Here is a 21592-nt window from a genome sequence, read left to right as displayed (position 1 = left end):
CCCTATTCCCTTCTCCTTCCTCTTATCTCACCTTCCCTCCCCCTTTCGTCTGCAAGACTGGGAAGTGGGTAGAGAGGGGGAAGTGAGCAAAGAAGACGCAACTCAGGGGGACCCCGCAGGGATGCTGGCTTCTGGTCTGGCTTCTCTGTTTGAACTTCTTGCCACCCAGGAGGGCTGGAGGGAGGGGGTCACGGAGTCACTGGCTGCTCTTGGTGTTGTGCTGTTGAACTGAATTCTGGAAATAAAGAGGAGACTCCTTCCCCCCACAGCAGGTGAGAGGAAGCTGAGCAGAGTGTGCTCCCCGGACCCACAGACCATTTAGGGGACGAGATGGTATTCTAGCATATCCGTAAATGGCACGGTCCCAGTTCTTTAGTCTTGGACACATGAAGTCTCAATGAATTTTTAAGAGAGACCCAAGTCTGCTCATTTTGCAGATGGGGAAACAGGGGTCCACAAAGGGGAAGGATTAACCCAAGGTCAATATGTATATGGGGCCTAGCAGAGCCTAGAACCCAGATTTCCCAGGCCCTGCCCCCACTTATTCCCGTGCCTTGCGTGTCATTGGCGTGGGTTTCCCACCAGAGGCACAAAAGCCCGCATTCTTTCCTTTGTCTGAGACTGGGTCGAGACCTGTCTGCCTAGATGTAGACACACCACAGGAGCGGCTTAGCCTAGGGGAGACGCCTTTTCCATGTCGTTGGCGCCGCCTGGTGGAGCCGCCAAGAGTTCGCAACAGCCCTGGCTGCAATCCGAGACCTGGACTCGAAACAATTCCCCAGGGCCAAGTTTACGCTTGAGCTGGGCGGGAGAGAGAGTGGGTGGGACCGGAGCCTCTGCTCGTTTTGCACAAGCCTCGGGTTCCCCTCCTCCTTCTGGCCCCTTTCCTGTGTGCCGGCCCGCCTCACCATACAGATACATCTCCCCATGGAATTGCTCCCAAAACAGCAGGCCAAGTTGCGAGTCTGAGTCTGGGGGGCGGAGGGCAACGAATCCAGACTTTATTGTCAGGGAAGGGGAAAAGGGAAAGACGTCGGTAGGGGGCCGGGGTTGCTACATCGTCAAGCAAAAAGAGTTGATGGGGAGGGGAAGGCCAGTGGGGGCCGTCCCGCTCCCGGGTCGGCTGCTGGAAAGGCTGACGATACGGAAACCACAGAGGTTGGGGGGAGGTCACGTCCCCGCCCGAATTGTGCAGTGGAGGTGTCTGGTGGGAGGGGACAGCCATGAGGTCTATAGGAGGTGGGATGGGGGAGGCTACAGACTCTGCGAATCCTGCGGAAAGGGGAGGGGCGGGGGCGAGGCTTCTATTGCTTTTTGCTCACAGTTTTGCGGAAGGCGAGGCGGGGGTGGGCTTGGACTGGACACCCCTTGCCCCCCTCGGTACCCCTTGGGCGATGGGTGCTGGTGAAAAGAATGGAATCCGGACTGGGGAGGAAGAAGGTGAGGGAAGGGTCTATAAGGGCATCTACTTGGTCCCACCCAAGTGCCAGAGATGCCCCCAAGTACTGCCCCCTGCGACGGGTCCGGCTAGACCTGGGGCTGGGGCATGGTGCGGGGCGGGCACAGTGAGGTTGCAGGCGGTAAAACCAAAGTGCTTTATGAGGGACCCAGGATCCCGCCTGCACCCCTCCCCCTGCGGAGGACGGGGGTGTTCACGGAAGCGCTTCAGTTTGGGGATAGGGGGCCGGAGTCCCAGAGTCCGCTTATTGCCAAGAAAATCCATTTCTGCCCCCTGGACCCCGACCATGGCTTGTGAACCCCGTTTTGTGCTAGGTTTGGGGGGAAGGGCTGGATGGACATGGCTTTTGGGAGGGGGGGTGTCTCCAAGGGGGCTCGGGGGTGAGACGGCCCCCCCTTTTCTAGGGGAGAGGAAAAAGGGCAGGGGGCGGGGTTCCCTGAGATCTGGGGTGTTCCCCCCCTTCTGAAGCCCCCCTTCCCCGCTACCCCTCCCCTTTCCTGGAACCCCGTACCTCGGGGTGGGGGGGAAGGAGAGAGATCATTCAGGGAGTGCCGGGAGGAGGGGCGGGCTGGGAGCCCGGAGGCCTGGGTCCCGGCTGGAGGTGGGGGGTTGAATGGGAGGGGGTTCAGGGTTCAGGTCAGTAGGGGGAGAAGAGGATGGGTCCGTGCGCAGTTCGGATGGGCCCGGGGGCCGGGTGGAGCAGGGGGTGGGTGATCGGCGGTCCCTGGAGAAGAGGTGCGGCTGGGGCCGGGCGCAGAGACAGCGGGGAGCCTGCTGCCGCTGCCATCACCGCAGCCACCGCCAGGGGGCTGGGGAGCAGGCCGCCGGCCAGGGACTTGGGCAGCTCCTTGGAGAAAGTCAGCGTGCCCTGCAGGGGGGAGAGGGGCGGGGAAAGAGAGAGAGGGAGAAGTCATTCTGCGATCTTGCAAACCGCCCCCTCTCCTGGGCCCGCCCGCATCCCTTCGCCTCCCCGCTCCGGTCCCTCTATTGCCGAATTCTCCAGCGCCCAGGCCTCACCGCCAGCTCCCCGGCGCCCCTAGGCTTCTTGTGACGGCTCAGTAGCGGGTTGGGCTTCCCGGCCACGCCATCTCGGTGCCGCCGGCTGGAAATGTGCTGCGGGGGCGAGTGGGTAGGGGGCTGTGAGCCACCGGGAAAGGAGCAACCGCCAGAGGACAGGGCCATAACGCCGGGAATCCCCCCACCCCCAGCACCTGGCCCCGCCCCTTCTGTGGCACCACGGGAAGACCCTGAAGAAGAGCCCTCCCCCAAGCTCCCTGTTCACCCTCGCCCCTTAGCGGGTGGAGCTGCCTAGAATTCCTGGGAAGGGCCTTGCACGCACCTGTTTCAGTTGGACCTCCGAGTTGACCTTGACATTGCAGATCTCACAGTGGAAGGTTCGGTCCTGGGCAGGGGCCTCTGGTTCCCCGGGAGTGGGAGGCCCCAGCCGCGGGTAAGCTTTGATGGGGCCCAGGCCACTGCGGGCCTCCAGAATTGTCTTGTGCTTGGTACCTGGAGCCCACAGAAGGCAGGAGATAAGGGGTGGAGGAAAAATTCTCCAGGCCTAGTAGGCCTCGATACCCACGTTCCCAATTACAATATGGGGGGGGGGCATCAAGTGTAGGGGTTTGCCAAGCCCCTTGGGATCCTCCCAAACACAAGGTGGGTTAGGGGAGAGTCGAAGGTAAAAGAAGGTGCGGGACTGAGCAAGGAAGGGGCTAAGGAATGGGGGAGATGATTAGGGAGGGAGATAGGCAGGTAGGTCTTAAGGGTCCAGGGATGGTGGAAGCCAGGGGAGTTAGGATTTAGAGAGCAGGAGTGGGCTGAGGACAGGGGCCTGGGGGTGGGGGCAGGGGCCTCTGTACCTTTGTTATGCGCCTCCAGCTGGGACAGGGAGTTCACTGCCACCTTGCACAGAGCACAGTAGAGCAGCCGCTTGGCCTTCTCCTCCTCTTCCTTGCTACCTCCAGGCAGGGAAGCTGGGGCTGGAGTGCCCCCTTCCCCCTTGGTTGCACCCTGACCAGTCTCCGGAACGCTGGGAGGGGATGGGGAGCCAGGCTGTTTCTCTGGGGATCCTGGGGCTGGACCCAGTCCATTCTCCATGGAAACTGTTGTTGGGGGAGAAACACAGGGGTCACCCCAGGTGGCTTTTGGAGACGACTCTTTATATGGAGGAGACCTACCCCCATTTCCTGGAGGGCAAGGGCCCAGGAGTCCCCACCCTGTGACAACATGCATGCTCTCATGCCCTGGGCCAGAGCCAGATGTGGTCCAGCTGCCGTAGGCTGGGTGTGAGACTCATGCCTGGCTCATTCTCCATAAGCTGGGAATGGCTGAGGGGTCCCGCCCCACCAGCCTCCCCTTCAGGGTGAAGCTGGCAGCCAGCCTAGCCAGGGGGAGAGGTATGGAACAAGGATTCACCCCTCAATGGCCTGCCAGCCAGCCTGGGCTTCCTGCCCTGCCAGCCCCTTCCCAGAGTCCTGCCCAGTCCCCAGGGAGGCATGCCAAAGAGCTCTAGGAAGGGGCAGAGGCAGGATGAGGAGAGGTCGGGAGAGACAGACACAGACATGGCAAAAGGGAAACAGAAACAGCAGAACCTGAGAGGGAAGAAACAGGGATGCGGGCTGCTCTATAATTCATGGCTCGATTAAAGATGCACAGGCCCCAGGCCTCAGTGCTGGGTTCTGGCCTCTGTACAGGGGAAACTCGAGCGCTCCCATTCTTACTCCAGCAGCCGATCCAGTTTCCGGGTCATGAGGAGGCTGGCAGTGGGGGTGGGGAGCTGGTGGGAGGGGACCTCCTGACCCCTGCAGGTGTCCATTTGCTTGTCCATCCTGTGATCTTTCCTTTTATTTCTCTTACTCATTTCTGACATTCTTTACCTCCATTCCCAATCCAGACAGCACATTCACATCTCATTCTGGACAGGACTTCATGGCTTACAAAAGCAGGGCAGGTATTATTAACTCCTTGGAGAGATACCGTAGGAACTCAATGAGGTAATATGCATACAGTCCCTAGAACAGTGCTATTCAAGAAACATTAGCTACCACCACCACCATCATCATCCCCATTTTCCAGAGATGTGAATAAGTGTTAACCCAAGATGATCGGGCTAAGAAGCAGCCTGAGCACAATTAGAACTCAGGTCGCCTGACTGCCCTATCTGTGCATCCCTGGGGGTGTGTGTGTGGTGAGAGAGGGGGCCTGCTTCCCAAGCTGGTGGTGCAGATGCTTGGTTCTCATCCTCCTCAGGGTGGGGCAGGAAGGACAGGCAGGGATGTGGAGGAAATGGGGATGGGGGTCTCGGGAGCTGGCCATGACTGACATGTGACATGGCAATCCCAGGGTAGGGGGGCTCGTATCTTCCTGTCTTGATATTCCTTCTTCCCAGTGTCTTGGCTGGGAGTATGGTTGAGGATGGCCACCAGCCATGAGGAAGAAAGAATCTCAGAGCTGCTTTTTGTAAACCTGGAAAAGACCTCACAGATCTTAAAGTCTCACTCCCCTATTTCCCAGGAAAGAAAACTTGGGCTCAGAGAGGTCAAAAGATCCACCCAAGATCATCAGGGGGTTGCCTGGGTTTTTGGACTGTGGGTCCTCCCCCAGGGGAGCCCCAGTGGGCAGGCCCTCAGATATCCTGATTCCCTCCCCTGCCCCCTCCTCAAGATGAAGGGTTCTCTCCCTGGATACGATGGCTCCCTTTTTCTTGAGGAAGTTTGCCAGGTGGCTTCACCCTAGCCCCTCTCTGAGTCACTGGGCGGTGGGGAGGACAGACAGTGGGGCCTCTGTTGAGAGGAGCTGGGGTAGGAGTGGGGGTGACAGGATGGAAATGTTGCATCACTGTGCTTGGTGCCAGGACTCACCTTGGGGCGGGGGGATGAGGAAGGAGAGACGAAAGCAGAGGAGAGTTCTGGGAAGTGGAGAAAGGACAGAGGAGATGAGCTAAGGGGAAGGATGTGGGGGGAATCAGACACACCTGGACGGGGGGCTACGCCATCCCCATTTGGGGGGGTGCTGCCTGGGGGAGCTGGGTCGCCAGGTTCCCGGATGCCAGGCTCCCTGCCCCGGGTCTTGGCAGCCTCAATGCCTTTGACTCTTCGAGCATGGCGGTTACCCTTGTAGTGCGCCTCGGCCTGGCTCTTTAGGGATGGAGGAAGAGAAAGGAATCTGAGATTACCTTTCATCTGACCATTCTCCCCACAGAGCTCCTTCGGGTCCAGGGGTGGTCCCAGCCGGCTGCAGTGAATCTCTCCCTACACCAGCGAGATGTAAAGCCCCATGCCAAGGAGCCCTGGTTACTCCTGGGGTTCAGACTAGCTTCTCAAGCTTGAGTTCTTGGGAACCTGGATCCCCGCCTAGCCGAGCTCCACCCCACAACCCCCCCCCCCCCCCCCCCCCCCGGGCCTGGCCACTGACTCAGGCTTCCCACCTAGTCCTGGGGTGAGGCGGGGGGACCCCAAACCTATAGTAGACTCCTAAATGGGAGAGGCCTAGCAGTCCAGCCAGTCAGCATCCTCTTAGACCCCCAGCCTCCTAGATCGCTGGCCCAGGATCCAGCCTTCGCTGCTTCCACTCACAGGCTGGGAGTCCCAGGAGCTCTGAGGCCTGGGCTCTACCCTGACTACTCCCCGCTGGGTCTCATTTTCCCTGAAGCCTCTGTGGATACCCTGGAGGACCCTGGCCCCAAGCCCAGCTCTGGAGACAGAGACAGCAGCAGAGACAGCTGTCAAAACAGAGCTGCTTGGTGGGGGAGGGAAGAGGAGGACAAAAAGCAGGGGGGCTGCCTGCTCGTGGCCCCCCCGCCCCTCCAGCCTTCCACCCACCCCCACCAGTGAGTGGAGCCAAGGGCGGGAGAGGGGAGGCCTGGGGTCCACGTGAAGGGAAGGCCTAAAACTGGGTTGGTCCTGGCTCCCCCCTCCCCCTGCATATGACCCCCTGCTAAGAACATACAATCCTGGAGCCACAAGGTCACCCAGACAAGGGGAGAGTAGAAATAAAAGGTGTGGATAGGCAGGAAAAGAAGACTGACAGCCCAGGGGTGGGGCGGTGGTGTGCAGAGCCTGGCAGCATGGTGTGTGCGTGTGTGTGGACTGGGTAGAGAAACAACATGCTTTATTTTCCCCCTCTCAGCGGAATGAGGCTCTGCTGTTTTCCTCAGAACCTACACCCCACAAAGCCCCCTCTAGACCCACACAGAAGTCCCAAGGGAGCCTTAGAGGGAGGAAATCTGGGAGGCCAGACACCTGGGTTCTGAGTTTTGGGTGGCTTCTCCCCTTGTGAAAATCCCATGGGAAGGGAGTCAGGGCCAGGCCTTGTGTGTGATTTGGAGGGAGGACGGTAGAAAGAGGAGGAAGCTGGGAGGTCAGAGGGAAGTGGGTGGGCGGGGAGGAGTTTAGCAGAGGCCAAGGAGGGCACAGGCTCTGTGGGGGGGCCAATGACCTAACTCAGCCCTGTGCCCAAGGACCAGTGGGCCAGAGGCCACACTCCCCAGACACTGACGGCTACCTGTGTTCCAAGAACTTCTGAGCCAGGGATGCCCCAGTCCCCAAGGAGGGAGGGGTCAGCCTTAGAGGACTGGTTTACTTCATGTCGAAATATACAGCCACCTCTTGTCCCTCTCAAGTGCCTTCCCTCAGCTCCTGTGCCTCCTGCAGTATCCCCATACCCTGCTCTTCCCCTGACACCCCCTTAATCCCTCACCAGAGCTCCCCCAAGATCCCTTAGCTGCCCCTGCCCCACCTGATAGGTGGGTGAGCAGCTGGGCTTCTTACCTGAGAATTGAAGCGGATCTGACAGACATTACAGGAAATGATGGGCCGCTTGGTCTTGAGCAAGGGTCCCCCAAAAGTGTGGGAGAGCACAGCCTTCTGCACAGGGTCCATCTGTGGAGGCAGGCTGGGGTGAGCCAGGAACCCCAGCACAAGCTCATGTCCATCATCCCCCCACTGGCAGCAGCTGGGTTGAACCAAAGTCCCCAGAACCTCCTCCCTATCCCTCAGCATGCCTGAGGGCGCTGGGCCTCCATCCCCTGCTGTCTTCCCAGCCCAATCTTCATAGCACTGGAAGGGACCTGAGGGATCAACGGGCCCAATGCTCCCATTTGACAGTAAGTAGAAGTGGTTTGCCCAAGGTCACACTATGAGTTAACAGCAGAGCTGGAACTTGAACCTGGACTGCTGTCTCTGTCCATCATACTGTGAAGATCCAACTCTGGCCCCTTGACCTATCTCCTACAGCTAGGCTGATCCACCAGAGGCCCACTGATGGGAAATCCCAAAGCACTCCAGATTCTAGAGCCTTCAGCTGAGGCCTTTGAACTCTTTTGGCCCCCTCTCTGAGGCAAGGCTGTCTACCAAGCCAAGCTCCTGGTCCCAGGAGACAGATGTTCCCAGCTCCCCATCTCTGGGCCCCGGGTTGCCCTAACACACTCCCTCCCTGGACCTCTTTAAGGCAGCAGCTTCTAAAGGGAGTAAAAGAACTCGGGAGAGAGTAAGTGGCTCTAGCGAATAATGGGGAATAAGTGGGGGGAACCTAAGAAGCTGGGCTGGCCTGAGGCAGCCCAGAGATGATCTGAGCTCTCTCTCCCGGATCCCAGTGCTTCTGGGGCAGGGCTCTGGGGCTGGGCGGGATCAGGAACAGTCTCTGCCCCCACCCTGGGTCAGCAGATGTCTTTGCAGTCTCCTGCCAAGAGTTCACATGAGGAGGGGAGAGGATGGGAGTTGCTCTCTGAGGCCTTCTGCTATCAGGGGATGAAGCCAGGGGCCTAGAGGCATGAAAACTGCCTCCCTGCACAGTCCTCCTCCCTTCTGGCCCCTAGGCAGCCGGGGGAGAGGCGAGACTGGAATGCAGCTGAGGCTGAGGATGATTGGGTGATGGCTGGGACCTCTCTTAAGAATGGAACCAAATTAGAGCTGAAGCCTTATCTTCCAGGTGGAAGGATCAAGTAAAAAATAGTTGCTGAGGACTTAGGGATCCTTAGCTCCTCAGCTGAGCTCCTCCCTTTACCCCAGGTCTTCATGGTTCCCCGTGAGACACTGGTGAGAGACAGGAACGTGAAGCAGGGGGAAGAAGGTGGTTGGAGGCTGGAAAGCCATGTGTCCTGGCTCCCCCCTGCTCCCCCCACTAGTCTCACCGGCTGGCTGGGGTTAATGTCAAGAAAGGGGCTTTAGCATCCCTGTGAAATGGGCTGCCTTGTTTCGTAGTGGTGCCACTACCTAGCAGCCACAGCCAGGTTCAGGTAACTGGTCTGACTGACAAGCGTTCATCTCTTGGCCTGCCCTTGGCTGGAAGCAGCCCCTCTCAGAGACTCACTTTTCATCTCCTGGAAGCCCAGGTCCTATTCAAAGAAAAGTCAAACAGGGGAAGAATGGGTGTGTCTGTGTGCGTCTAGGCAGGCTGTGATCAATCTGTGCATGGGTGGAGTGTGAAGGAGTGTCATGTGCTGTGTGTACATCATTTATGTATCAACATTTCTGTGTCAGGGGCTTTGCCGACGCCATGAATGGTCAGGTTGTGTAATCTTCAGCTGTGTGTTTATCTGTGTGAATGTATGATGTGTTTGGCAGAAAGAAAGACAGACCAAGTTGGAGATAGGCTTTAATCAGAAAGGGGAGACAGATGACTGCTCTCAGCTCCCAGTCTCCAGGCGTCAGTCCTCCCTTCCAGAGACCCTCAACTCTGCCCCAGGTTCTCCTCAGCCCCCTGGCTTCCACATGCTGGGTGGGGAGTGGAATGTAGCCCAAACAGAAACCCAGTCTGGGCCAGGAAACCTAAGTAGATGAACACAGTAGGGAGAGAGGAGTGGGATGGAGAGGGGAGAACAGAGGCCCCTGGTTCTGTCTGTGCTCCACCCCATCACCCTGGCCTGCTGCCCAGAGTGGCTGAGGACCCAGTGCCCTGAGGATGACTCGTGGCTGACCATCCCAATGTCCATCCTCTGAGAATGGTCCCCGCCCCACATGGGTCCTTCCTCCAGGGTGAGAGCCTTTTCTCTTGCACAACCCCTGCCCCAGGTTTAAGTGCATAAATACCAACTAGGGGTGGGGGTGGGCGGGGACAAGGGCAGTAACCCAGTCAGGTGGGTTCTCCTACCCTCTCCTCCAGGAACTGAGACTTCAGGCTGAAGAGGAGGGCTCCCTGGGCCCAATCCCTGCACAGGTGGAATGTGAGCCACTCAAGTGCGGCTCCAGGCCAAGGTCAAGAGGCCCTGGTGACCTAGATGAGGGCTCTCTGGGCAGGGTGGAGGCCAGCTCCCAGAGCCCATCTTACTCCTGAGCCCCTTCCCAGGATTTTGGCCTAGACACTGCCTGGACAGGTCCACAAAACAGTCCCCTCCCACCTGCCCTCCAACAGCAGACCTGAAGGGGAATCATCCCGAAGCTGGGGCAAAATGAATCAGGAAGGGCAAGGGGGAGGGAAGGGGGAAACCAGATCAGGAACACAAGGTGGGGCTATGATTATATTTCCTTCCATTGCCCTTTATCTGATGGCACCCGCTGCCCCTTGTCTGACCACCCCACTTCCCCATCCCCCCCAAATAAAGGCAAAAAGGGAAGGGAGTGGAAGCTCAGGGATGAGAAGACCTGAGGGACAGGAAGGATTGAAATAGGAAAGAGATGGAGCTAGGGGGTGTCTAAAGGGCAGGTGGAAGCTGGTGGGAGAGGGATGCTGGGAAGGGGAGAGACACTGGGATGGGGTCAGGGCTGGATAAGAGGGATCCGAGCAGCATGATAATTTGAGGGTCAGTGTAGGACCTGGTGGGAAGTCTGAAGATTTGGGGGACTCCAAGGATCTGAGAAGCAGAGGCCGGGGTATCCAGTATGGTGGCAGCAGTCTGGGGGCGCCAGCTGGGATCCAGAGATTGGTTGGGGCTGCGCCGGTTGTGGGGGATGGGCCGGATAACCCGAGGACCGGGCGAAGGGAGAGGTAGCCGGCCGGGCAGGGGCGGGCGGGGATGGGGTGGGGGGGCGCTGCGGCAGCGGCGAGAGCCAGGGAGAGAGGAGGGGCCGGGTGGCTTACCCTGCGGGACCCCGGGGGCCGCGGCTCCATGGCCCGGGGTGGCGGACCCGGGCGGGGGACCCGAGCCTGGCCAGGCCGGGCAGGCCGGGGACGCGGCGCTGGTTGCCCGGTTGCCCGGGTGGCTCGGGGCTGTGCGGCCGGGCCGGGCCGGAGACTGGGAGGCGGCGCCGGCCAGAACCGGAGCCCGCCCCGGAGGCGGGGCCGAGGGCGGGCCGAGGACGGGGGCGGGGATAGGGACTCGCAGAGGGATGAAGAGGGGCTAGGGCGAAAAGAGGAGAGGAGGGGGTGTCCCTGTTCAGAGACTCGTTCCAGGCAAGACCTTGCCCTGGCGAGGGCCACTGACCAGATGGCCTCGGCTTCCTCCACTGGGGACACTTGATGGGTCCAGTGTCCCCACCTATCCTATGGATAACCGTGTTTCTCTAGCTCGGACATTTCTCCTTTCTTTCATCCCTTCTGCTCTGACCCTCGCTCCCCTGCTTCTCTTCCGAGTCCCCAGACGACCCTTCCCCTGCTCCCTCTGCACACGGCCCCTCTGCCCCTTTTACATGTCACTTCCCCTACTAGGAAGGCGAAACCGAACCCAGGTACCCAGGTGTCAGGCACTGCTCTCTCAGTGACTTCTCTGAACGGTGGACCTAGGGACGCCCAGGGCAGAAGCGACCTCAGATTGGGGACAGCGTTCCTAACTTCTTCCCACCTCCTCCCCTCGCCCGCCACCTGCTGGAGAACCAGGTTCCCGAAGGGCGTATGTTTCGTGCACTTGCTGCCCTCTGGCGGTCGAGTCGGGGCAGCACTGCGGGATGCGGGGCAGGAGGGCAGAGGAGCCCAGCCCACTGCCCCAGACGCCTCCTCATCCTCTCCCGACACGTCTGAGGATTCCCACTCTCCTATCTCTGGATCTCATCCCCTGCCATCCCATCTAGGACAGAGAGATGAGGGAAGCAGGGGACTGGATGCAGAGGGAGGCTGTCTTTGGGAGACAAGCCTTGGATGTGAGGGACATCCAAGGGCAGTGGGAAGCATAATGCCAGGAGGGGTCTAAGGGGTAGGAAAAGTCCAAGTCGAAGAAAGATCTGGAGGTGTTAGTGTAGGGAGGGAGAGACTCTGCCATGAATAATACCACCACCACCACCACCTAATGCTGACTGAGCCCTTGGGATGTGTCAGCCTCTGTCCTGAGCTCTTTGCATGGATTATCTAATTTAATCTTCGCAGCCACTATTGGAAGTAAGTGCTATTATTATCTTCATTTTATAGATGAGGGAACTAAGGTTTAGAGAGGTGAAAATTTGCCCAAGGTCATAAGCTAGTAAGTGGCTGAACTGGGATTTGAATTTAAACCTGGGCAGCCTGGGGCCAGCCTGGTGGCTTAGTGGTTAGGTGCGCGCGCGCTCTGCTACTGGCGGCCTGGGTTCGGATCCCGGGCGCGCACCGACGCACTGCTTCTCCGGCCATGCTGTGGCCGCGTCCCGCATGCAGCAGCTGGAAGGATGTGCAACTATGACGTACAACTATCTACTGGGGCTTTGGGGGGAAAAAAAAACCCTGGGCAGCCTGACTCCAAAGCCGTGTGCTCAACTGCTGCACAGTACTGCCAAGGGCCTGTCTGCAGCCTTTCTGCAGCCCTCGTTCCCCTGCAGAATCTGACACTATCGATGCAGCCCGCCACACTCTCTCCCTTGGCTTCTCTAACTCTACAGGAACCCTGTTCCGTCCCCACCCCCTTTGTGTCTCCTCCATTTCCTTTGCTGGAGCCTCCTCCTATTCCCACTGCCTAATTTGGCTTAATCTCCAAGGCTGAGGCCTTCTTCACGCTATCTTTCTCTCTCTGATCCTCCCTTAAATAAAAACAGTAGCAAAAACATAACAATCATAGCAGCTAACACTGACTGAACACTTACTTTGTGCTCGGCATTATGATTATGTAATACGATTCTCACAGCAGCCTGTGAGTTGGTACTATTATTCTCATATTTTACCGCTGGTAAAATTAAGGTTCAGAATGGTTAAGTAATTTGCGTGAGGCCACACAGCCGGTACTTTTGGAACGTTGATTCAAATCCTGCCAGTCAGAGGCCAAAGCTGGTGCTGCTCAACACCCTGCTACACTCTCCAGGCTTATCCACGCTCGTGGCTGTAAAGAGCTCGTCCCCACTAGAGGCAGTGGGCCCTGAACCTAGGTCAGAAACCCCAGGTTAGCCATGTGAATTGACTAAGTAGCTTTGTGACCTTGGGCAAGTCACTTCACCTTTCTGGCTCTGTGTTCCCTCATCTATAAAACGGGGATGATGATAGACCTGAGGGTAGGTGTCATTCTGGTATGTAGGTGGCGGGGGGGGGGTGTTCCCAGCCCCTTCTGCTCCAGTCGCATCCAATCAATTGCACTTTCTCAAGTGCTCTCTTCTAGCCCTTGTTCATGCTACTTGCTTCAGTCTAGAATGTTCTCTAAGGCCCCTTTTAAAATCCTACTCATAATTCTTCAAAGCCTAAATCCTATGTCTCCTGCTCCAGGTTCAACCCCTTTTTCCCCTGCTCTCTTCTTTTCCTGCTTAGCTCTGCTTGGTCCCTGAGGTGCCACCACATCCCCGAGCCTTTCTCGAGACCCCTGTGGGCTCCTGTGCAAGCTCAATGCCTCTGACATGGCTTTGCTCATACTGGAGGGTGACTGTTAACTTAGCTTTCCTACTAAACCGTGAGCTCTCCAAAGGCACAGACTGAGTCCCGTGTTCCTGACACCAGGCACAGTGTTCAGCACAGATTGGCTGCTCAAAAACTTTGTTTTTTGACAGTTGAATCTTTGTTAGTGTCTGTGTCACAATATTGATCATCTGTTTTGCATTATGATCGCTATAAACATGTCTCTATTTCACCCCTGAATATAAGCTCCTCCAAGATGGGACCATATCATATTTACCCTCATGTCTGCAGTGTCTCTAGAATACTGCCTTGCTTATAGTCAGTACTCAATTTTCTCATCTGTAAAATGAGGATAAGGCAACAGCTCCCCCATAGGGTTGCTATAAAGATTGAGATATGAAAAACACTTCTCAGACTTCAAACTGCTATGCAAATGTTGGTTTGGATTCTTTGGGAGGAGCCTGGAGGAGGCAGCTGTGGTATAAAGAGAATTCTATTTGAAGTCAGACACTATGGGTTTAAATCATACCTTAGGCACATACTGTGTCGACTTAGATAAATTACTAAACCCTTCTGAGCCTTAGTTCCTGTTTTCCCATATATCAAACAGGAATATAACACCCATCTTGTTGGGTTGTGGTGAAGATTAAATGAGGTCGTGTATAAAAGCATATACTGCAGTACCTGGTGCATAGTTGATGCTCAATACACGTCTGTAGCTGATATGGTTTGACAGTGGATTATTTGAGTTGAATAAGGCTGACTTCCCCGAAACCTTTAGATCTAGCCCACTCGCCATGCCCCAAATTCCAGCTGTCTGTTGGGCATTTTTGGCTCAATGTCCCAGTGGTACACCAACTCCCCATGTCCTGAAGTGAGTTCAGCAGCCTCACTCCAGACCAGCTTCTTCCTCCAGCCCCCTACCCCTGTCAGGATGACTTCTTTCTCCCAGTCACAGAGGCCTGAACCCTGGAGTCATCCTTGACTCATCCTCTCTCTTCTCCCCCACCCCCAAACACCAGCTGGTCACCATGGCCTGTCAATATTTCCTTGGAAACACCTTGCCCATCCTCTCTTCCTTTCCATTCACATTGCCACTGCCACTGGCCTGGTCTGGCCCTCCAGGCTTCCCTGCAGGCCTGCATTGCTCGGACAGCCTCCTAACTGGCCATCCTCCTCCAACCTCCACTCCCTTCCATCCAGCTGCCCCACTCACTTTCCTCAAACACTGCTCTTACCAAGTCACTTTCCTGCTCAAGATTGGAGAATGGCTCCATATTTCATATTGCGTTATATCTAGACAACTTTGCCAGCCCTCTAAGCCCTGCCCCACTGACTCTACCCACCCAACTGCGGGCTCCAGAGGGCTGGGACTTAAAAACAGGCATGCTTATGCCCCTCCTTGTTCCCTCTTTCTGGATTCGGCACCCATCATCCCTCCCACCTCCCTGTAGTCACAACCACCAGTCTAGGCCTCACTGCTTCCCTAGATGGTGGCGTAGTCACTGGAGGACTAAATGAGATGATGCATATAAAACACCCAGCACCGACCTGGCCCGCAGCAAGACCTCAGCAAATATTAGCTGTTGTTATTGTTGTTAATAGTATACCAGATAGCCAACAATACTTGTAATTGACTAGAAGTAAGGGAGATGGGGTCCTAAAAAGAGATAAGGAATTAGATACAAGAGGAGAAGAGGGCAGGGCGGTCGGAGGGAGAGAAGGAGTGGGGGTCACAAGAGGGTAAGGCAGGCAGGCAGGCTGCTACTCACAGTGCTGTAGTTGCTGAAGAGGCCCAGGGTGGGGGCCGGCTCCAGTGGGAAGGGCAGGATCTGCTTGAGGTCCAGCGGGGGCTGCATGATGGGGGGCTGCCGTAGCAGAGGGAGGGGCCCTGCCCTGCTCAGGCTGCCTGAAGGGCAGAGAAAACATTATGTGGCGCAGGAAGATTGAAGCCCGGGGGCCCCACCCAAGGCTGTCAGTCCCACTCCCCAGGTGGGGCCCCCACACTCGGTAGTGTGACCCCCATACACACACACTTCCCCTGCTTGCTGGCTCCGGAGCAATGGAGCACGGTGCCCTGTGGGCCTGGGGGAGGGTGCAGACCAGTCCTTCCCTTCTGGGTGGTTTTCACTTCCCCCTTTTCCAGCCTCCCTCCCCCAAGACCTTTAGGCATTTTACAGACTCAGGAAGAGCACAGACCTTCTCAGCAGGCTGCCTGCTGGAGCCCTGGCCACTCCCTTCTTCTGGTTTTGCTTTCCCCCAGGGAATCCCAAAGGCTAGGTCTCACCCCAGAGAGAATAGTCAGGTGGGTGATTCATCCCACTACCCAGAGGGGAATATTGAGGCCTAGATTTGGAGAAGGGCTATTGAATCTTTCAGGCTCCCCGAAGGGTTACGATTTTGTCCCAACGGCAATTCTTAATTAACTTTCGACATCTGGCAGTTGGGGGTAGGTGGTAGGTGAGTGGCATTTGCTCTGGGAGGTGGGCTGCCTGGGGCCATTCTCAGAGCCTCTTCTCCCAACCTTCCCATATTCCCCAGGCCCCGTTGTTGACTGGAGTGTGCGGCTCCAGCTCTGCAGGGGGAACCGCACCGGCTGATGGGAGGGGAATGCCTGGGTCTGACCCCAAGGGGAAATGAAAGTCCAGGCTAGCCACTCCACTACCCTCCCCTGAAACCTTTTCTCCTCCCCTCAGAGCTATGGGAGGAGCCCTGCGAGGCTCTAAAGGGGTGGCCCAAAGGCCCTCAGGACCCCTCTGGGCTCTCACTGGCCCAGCTCCCTTCGGCGACCTCGCTGTCCACCAGTCAGGGAACTCTGGCTGCCCTTCGCTGCTCTAGCAACCCCCTGCCAGCAACGGCGGTTCCCAGCAACAAAGGCAAACCCAGGAGGGTGCGGGCTTGGCCCCGTCCTCCCTTGACCTTACTGGGGCAGAGGGTCCCCCTGGATCCTTTCCTGCTCCCTCCATAGAGACTGCCCCTTTTCATACCTTCAGTTTCTGGTGCCCGCTGCCCCCAGGCAGTGGCCTGGCCCTGGCCCCCCAGGGGCCTGGGCCTGACAGCGTCCCCTTCCCTTGGTTCTGCCCCCTGCCCCCTCCCTTCCCAGCCCCCTCCCCCAGAGTCCAGTCAGTAGTATCAGCCAATCAGAGTCTTGGAAAAGTGGGGCAGAGGGGAGGGCGGGGGAGCAGGGATTAGGGGAATCGGAGGAGAGAGGGAGGGGGTGGGGAGGGCTCAGGCACAGCTGGGGGCAGGGAGCTGGTCCAGAAAGGTCTGGAGGGGTCTCTCTCTTCCACCCACTGCTAGGATTGGGTGACCAGGGTGCCTGGGGCAGAGGAGGGGTCAAGGCTGCTGGGAGCTTGGACTCCAGACATCTAAGGGTTGAAGGAGATGGCAGGATGCTTGGCTTCGGCCCTTGGGCAGCTGGGGGTCTGTATGCCCTGTGTCGATTCCCTCCTCTGCCGCCTCAGGGTTGGGATGGGGTAGTGGGAGAGGAGCGAGAGAGAGGTAGACAGACAGACAGACCAAGGTGAGTGAGAGAATGGGCAAGACTGACAGAAGCAGGAATAGGCAACTGAGAAAGGGACATAGACACTGAAAGAGAGAAGGATAGAAAACAATGGAGAGATGGAAGAGAGTGAAGTAAGAGAGAAAAACAGAGACACTGCAGAAAAGCTGGACACACGCAGAGCTAGAGACCAGGGTAGAAAGACCGAAGGACGAGAAGAGAGAGTGCAAGACAGGGAGACAGAAGAGAGGGACAGATGGACTGATGGGGCAGTTCGACCATCTCCCCTTCCTGGTCTGTCCCATCTTGGCTTCCCCCCTCTGCACTCCACCCCCCTCCTGCCTGGCACACAAGACCAGGGCAGCCCTAACGAGCCCCGGGCTGCGGCCTCAGGCATGGTGAGAGAAACCTGAGCGCTCCCAGTGCCCGCGCCCAGCACCCACTCCTAGCAGCTGGTTTGGGGCTGGCACTTGCCCTGCCCAGAGCACCAGAGGTGGCAGCTCAGCTCCCTGCCTCTAGACCCTCTAGGCCCCCACCCCACAAACACCCATCTCAGAAGAGAGAGATGAGTTCCGGAAAAGGCAACAGAAATCTATGTATTGAGGACCCGCTGTGTGCCAGGTACTGAATTCTGAGTCTTATCACATTTAATCTCTGAGGTAGATATGGTTCTGAGGGGTAGCTGATACTATTTTTTTTCCATTTGACATATGAGGAAACTGAGGCTCAGGGAAGTTAAAAAAAACCTGGCTGATGTCACACAGTCTGTAAGTACCAGAGCTGGGATTTAAATCAAGATCTGTCACACTCTGTAGCAAATTCTTTCTCTGCTCCATAACCCCAAAGCGCTCTAGTCTAACTCGGAAGCAGAGATCTCAGCACAGGCTTCCATTTTGTTCAAGGAGAGGAAGGGGAGAGCAAGTTCCGTGCACTTCCTGGGGCTGGAGGAAAACAGGTAGCAGCCACTCAGTCCCCTGTGGCCGGCAAGTCATGTTTTCCATGACAGGAGCCCTGGTGGGGGGCGGAGGGAGGGAAGGGGAAGTGGCAGGAAGTGGAGAAGTGAGGGCAGAGTGAGGCAAGGTGGGCAACTAGAGGTGCATTTGTCTCCGCCTGAGATCTGGGGTGGGGGAGGGGCGGCTGGCAGCTTACGGCCGAGTGGGCAGGAGCATGGCTCCTGGTTTCAGGCAGCCCCAGCCTCTGTCCCCTCCCCCTTTTCTGAGAATAATGAAAAGGCCACTTTCTGAGGCCTTGCTATATGCCAGGCACTTTCCGTGCCGGGTCTCCCTGCGGATGGCTCCACTACTCAGGAGCTGGGTGACTAGCCAGTTTCTCGGACTCTCTCAGTCTCGTTTCTCATTTGTCAAATGACAACAACTACCTGCCTCACAGAGTTGTTGAGAGGATGGAATGAATCCGTGTAAAGTGCTGGCATGGAGTTCAATACATCTCCGTTAAATAAAGGAATCCTCGTCTTATAGATGACGACAGTCAGCTCAGAGGGGCGTTGTTACCCGAACAAGGTCACACAGCTAGTGAAGGATTTGAACCTGTCTGTCCAGCTCCAGAGACAGGCTTTCAAGCACTATACTCTTCTAGACTGGGAGTGGCTGGGGAAAGGCAGGAATATAGTAAGGGCCGGGGAAGCAGGAAATGAGGGATGAAATCCAGGGCTTCTGATATCTGCCAGGTGAGGGCTTCAGGGGGGTTTGGAGGAGGGGGTGGAGAGCAAACTGGAGTGCGTGTGTATATATGTGTGTGTGCGCATGCACAGCACACATGTCAGACAGGGCAAGGAGGAGGTGGGGCCTGGCTGGGGCAGGTCACTCTAGAGGGAAGCTCATTAGAGTAATTACCTCCAGCAGATAGAGCTCCACCCAGCTCTGTGGGGAACTGCCGAATGCTGTGTTCAGGACAGTTCCCAGTGCGCTTTAGAGGGGGTGAACTTTCAGACCCTCGGATAGGTGTCCCTCTGGCCATTTCTGCGCCCTACTTAGCCCCGGGCACTTGGATCCTGCGCAGCTTTCCTCTCCAGCACCAAGCCGCAACCAAGCCACATCTGACTCCTTCCATCCCATTGAGGTCTGGTCTTTTCCTTCCTCTCTTCCCCAGACATTCTGGGCAGGTTGGAAGCCCCAGCCCCTTGCCTATCTTAGGTCGGGTCTGGGGCCTGAAGGCCTTGTGGTAAAGCCACAAGGGAGTGTCCGCCTGAGCTGGCTCAGGGAGTGGCCTCATCTGGGTAGGAACAGGAGCCAGGAAAGGTGCTGGGGAGGGCTGTGGGTTAGTGTTGGTCTGGAGATTGGGCCAGGATGAGGTTCAGATCAGAGAGAGTTATCGGGGTTAGGGCTGCAAGTAGTGTTCTGGCCCAAGGTAGGGAAAAGCACAGGGTTAGCACTGGGTTAAAATGGGAATTAGACTCTGGGCCGAGGGGAAAGTTGGACAGGAGTCTGGGCTGGGATCTCATCTCTAATCCATCTCTGTTTCTCTTCAGGCCTTTTGGCCTCTTCTCCCTCCCCAGAAATGCCTAAAATTGGGGGTTGAGGGGAGAGCCTTGAACCCCTGGGTCTTGTCTTCTTGACCAAGTCCCATGTATCTGTCTCCTTCTGCCTCAATTTCCTGCATCTTGGCAGGAGTCAGGCTGAGGGCTGGAAAGGCTTTGAAGTCAAAGATGAAAGCAACAAGGGGATGATTTTGAACAGCTACTCAAAACATCATCATCCCTAATAACCCTAGGGTGGATGTGGGTGGGGGCAGGGCCTGCAGGGAGGAGGTGGCCAGGAAGGGAAGAGAGGGAAGGTCCCTGGGAAATCTTTCCAAGCTGACGGGAAAGGGCCTCCTTCAATGCTCCCCCCCAACACACACACCAGAGGCCCAGGTGGAGAAGATAGTAAGATAGGCTGGGAACAGGGAACCTGAGCCCAGAACCACCACCTCAAACCTGAGCCCACACTCTAGATCTTGAGCAGAAAGCCTGGGCCTCCCCTGCTGGGTGGGGCCCCCATGCACATGGACTCAGTGGATCTCAGCATTCCGGACCTGAAAACCTAGTGCAGCCCGTGAGGGTGAGCGCTGAGCCCTGGCTGGCAGTTTCCTCCCTGCCTCCTTCTTTCCTCAAAGAGGGCTAAGGTGCGTGGGCCTCTAGGCTTCCTCCCCTCTGTGGGCTGGGCACAGGAGGGAGTTAATCACAGTGTCCTCCAGGGAGCTGTGGTAGGGATCCAGCTGGTGGACCAGGACCTTGAACAGGTCCCTGAGGTCCTCTTTAGGGCCTACGGACCAGGGGAAGTCAGCGTGGCTCACACTGGCCTGTTCTGGACAAGCATGATGCTGTCTCTGGGGCCTGTGCCCAGGGTGGGGCCTGTGTTCAGGGTGGGGCTGGTGTGCAGGGATTGCACAGGTTGGAGGAATGTGGAGCCTGTGCTCTGGGGACCCGAGTCCAGGGTGTGCTGGTGAGAGTCACTTAGGGTAGGGATAGTCTTCCCAGGTGGCTGGGGAGTCTCTTCCCTGATAGGGATACTCTTGGGAAGGAGGCAGGCAACCAGCCATTCATGCCTCCTTCTCTCATTCATTTAATAGATATGATGGAGTGCCAGGTGGAGGGGGCAGACAGAGCCGTGAGAGAGCGAGGGGATACCGGAAGGGAGAGAAAGAGATGGAGGAGGGAGAGCAGGGGGGCGGGAAAGACAGGGGAAGTCAACAGGGGTCAAATGAAAGAAGAAAAGCAAAAGAGCCAAGGAGGCAAACAGCGGAGGGCTGAGGCAGGAGCTAGGCGAGCCCTCGGGCGCCAGCGTGGAGCCAGGTGTCCCCGGTGGGGGGCAGGGAGACCACAGGTGTCTGGGCCTGGTAGGGGGGCTCCCGCCATAAACAGGGCCCAGGAACCGGCCTAGCCAGGGCAGAGGTCAGAGGTCAGAGGACAGAGCTGGCCTGCGACTGTTGTGGAGGCAGGGGCCCGGAGTCCAGCTGATGAGGAGTCCAGCGCGCAGCTTGTCCTTCTCCGCCCCCACCCGGGGCTCCCTTCCGATGTAGGTCATGAGGATGGGGTGGCTGTGGCTGAAGGGCTGTCAGAGCCCCGCGGGGCTCCCCTCCCCCATCCTTACTGTCCCCGTTGCCCCTTCCTCTCCAGGTGTCCCCGGCCCGGGGTGGGGCTGGGGGTGGGGGTGGGGGAAGAAGGAAGAAGGAGGAAGCCGGGAAGGAAGGGCCCAGGCAGCCGGAGCGGGGAGAGAGAAGGGCAGGTCCCGGCGTGTTGGGGCAGGATGGCTGCGGAGACAGGATCCAAGCCGCAGGGGCCCTGGGATGGACAGTTTCCCACCCCTTCTTCGCCCCAGCCCCCTTATCTCCGGCCCTCAGGTTCCCACCTCCCACCACACACACCTCGAAGCTACACTCCCCATCTTCTCCCCACGCCGGCCCCCCACTTCCTCCTTTCCCTCTTATCCTGGGCCCAGAAGGATGTCGGAGAGTCTGAGCTAAGGGTGGGGGAAGGCGCTGGGGCCGGGGGTCAGAACCTTTCCCTCAACTCCACCGGGCCAGGGCGAGCCCCCTCCCCCTGCCTCTCTTAGATGTCATATAATATTCATGAACCTCATGAATACGCAATGTTCTCCTTATGGGTCGGGGGTCTCACTCGGCTCTGCCTCCCCCTTTACTCCCTAGATTACCGGGAGAAGCGGCAGCCTGGGGAAGAGGGGAAGCAGAGACCCCAGATGTGGAGCCAGAAGAAGGGGGAGGGGGAACCGGTCGCTGACGGGCGGCCGCAGTCACCGCGGTGCCGGGAGGTTGGGGAGGTGACCTACTGAGAGGGACCCAGGAGCCTGGAGCTTGGAGCCGCAGGACCCACTCACCGAGGATCATGCTGGGGACCCAGGCGCCCGGGGTTCCGCGTCGCTCTGTCCCGGGGGCCGTTCTGGCCGGGCTGGGGGTGCGGGGGGAGGAGTCGGGGGAGGAGCCGAGGCCGGCCGAGGCGGAGCGGGGGCGGAGCC

General features: G+C 57.8%; 1 protein-coding gene across 4 annotated transcripts; it reads right to left on the bottom strand.

Moving 5' to 3' along the window:
* Positions 1–970: 970 nt before the first annotated feature.
* On the bottom strand, positions 971–21523 carry ZNF385A (zinc finger protein 385A). Of its 4 annotated transcripts, none has more exons than XM_087442277.1 (8): positions 21455–21523; positions 14890–15026; positions 7231–7341; positions 5637–5712; positions 3322–3564; positions 2799–2968; positions 2477–2572; positions 971–2327 (listed from the first exon to the last, which is right to left on the bottom strand). In XM_087442277.1, the coding sequence occupies exons 1-8, from the start codon at positions 21462–21464 to the stop codon at positions 2097–2099; spliced, it is 1074 nt and encodes a 357-aa protein (XP_087298403.1). In that variant the 5' UTR covers positions 21465–21523; the 3' UTR covers positions 971–2096. The 4 variants fall into 4 exon arrangements, with proteins under 4 accessions (XP_087298403.1, XP_004429213.1, XP_087298404.1 ...); XM_004429156.3 differs by lacking the exon at positions 5637–5712 and adding an exon at positions 5436–5598 and having other exon boundaries at positions 21455–21519; XM_087442278.1 differs by lacking the exons at positions 5637–5712; positions 21455–21523 and adding exons at positions 5436–5598; positions 15150–15167.
* Positions 21524–21592: the final 69 nt, after the last annotated feature.

The sequence above is a fragment of the Ceratotherium simum genome, chromosome 17, assembly GCF_057802395.1.
Source record: "Ceratotherium simum simum isolate JZ-2026a chromosome 17, ASM5780239v1, whole genome shotgun sequence".
In the NCBI taxonomy this organism is placed as follows: domain Eukaryota; kingdom Metazoa; phylum Chordata; class Mammalia; order Perissodactyla; family Rhinocerotidae; genus Ceratotherium; species Ceratotherium simum.
Note: the sequence above shows the minus strand (reverse complement) of the source record. Positions and strands in the feature narration are given on the sequence as shown.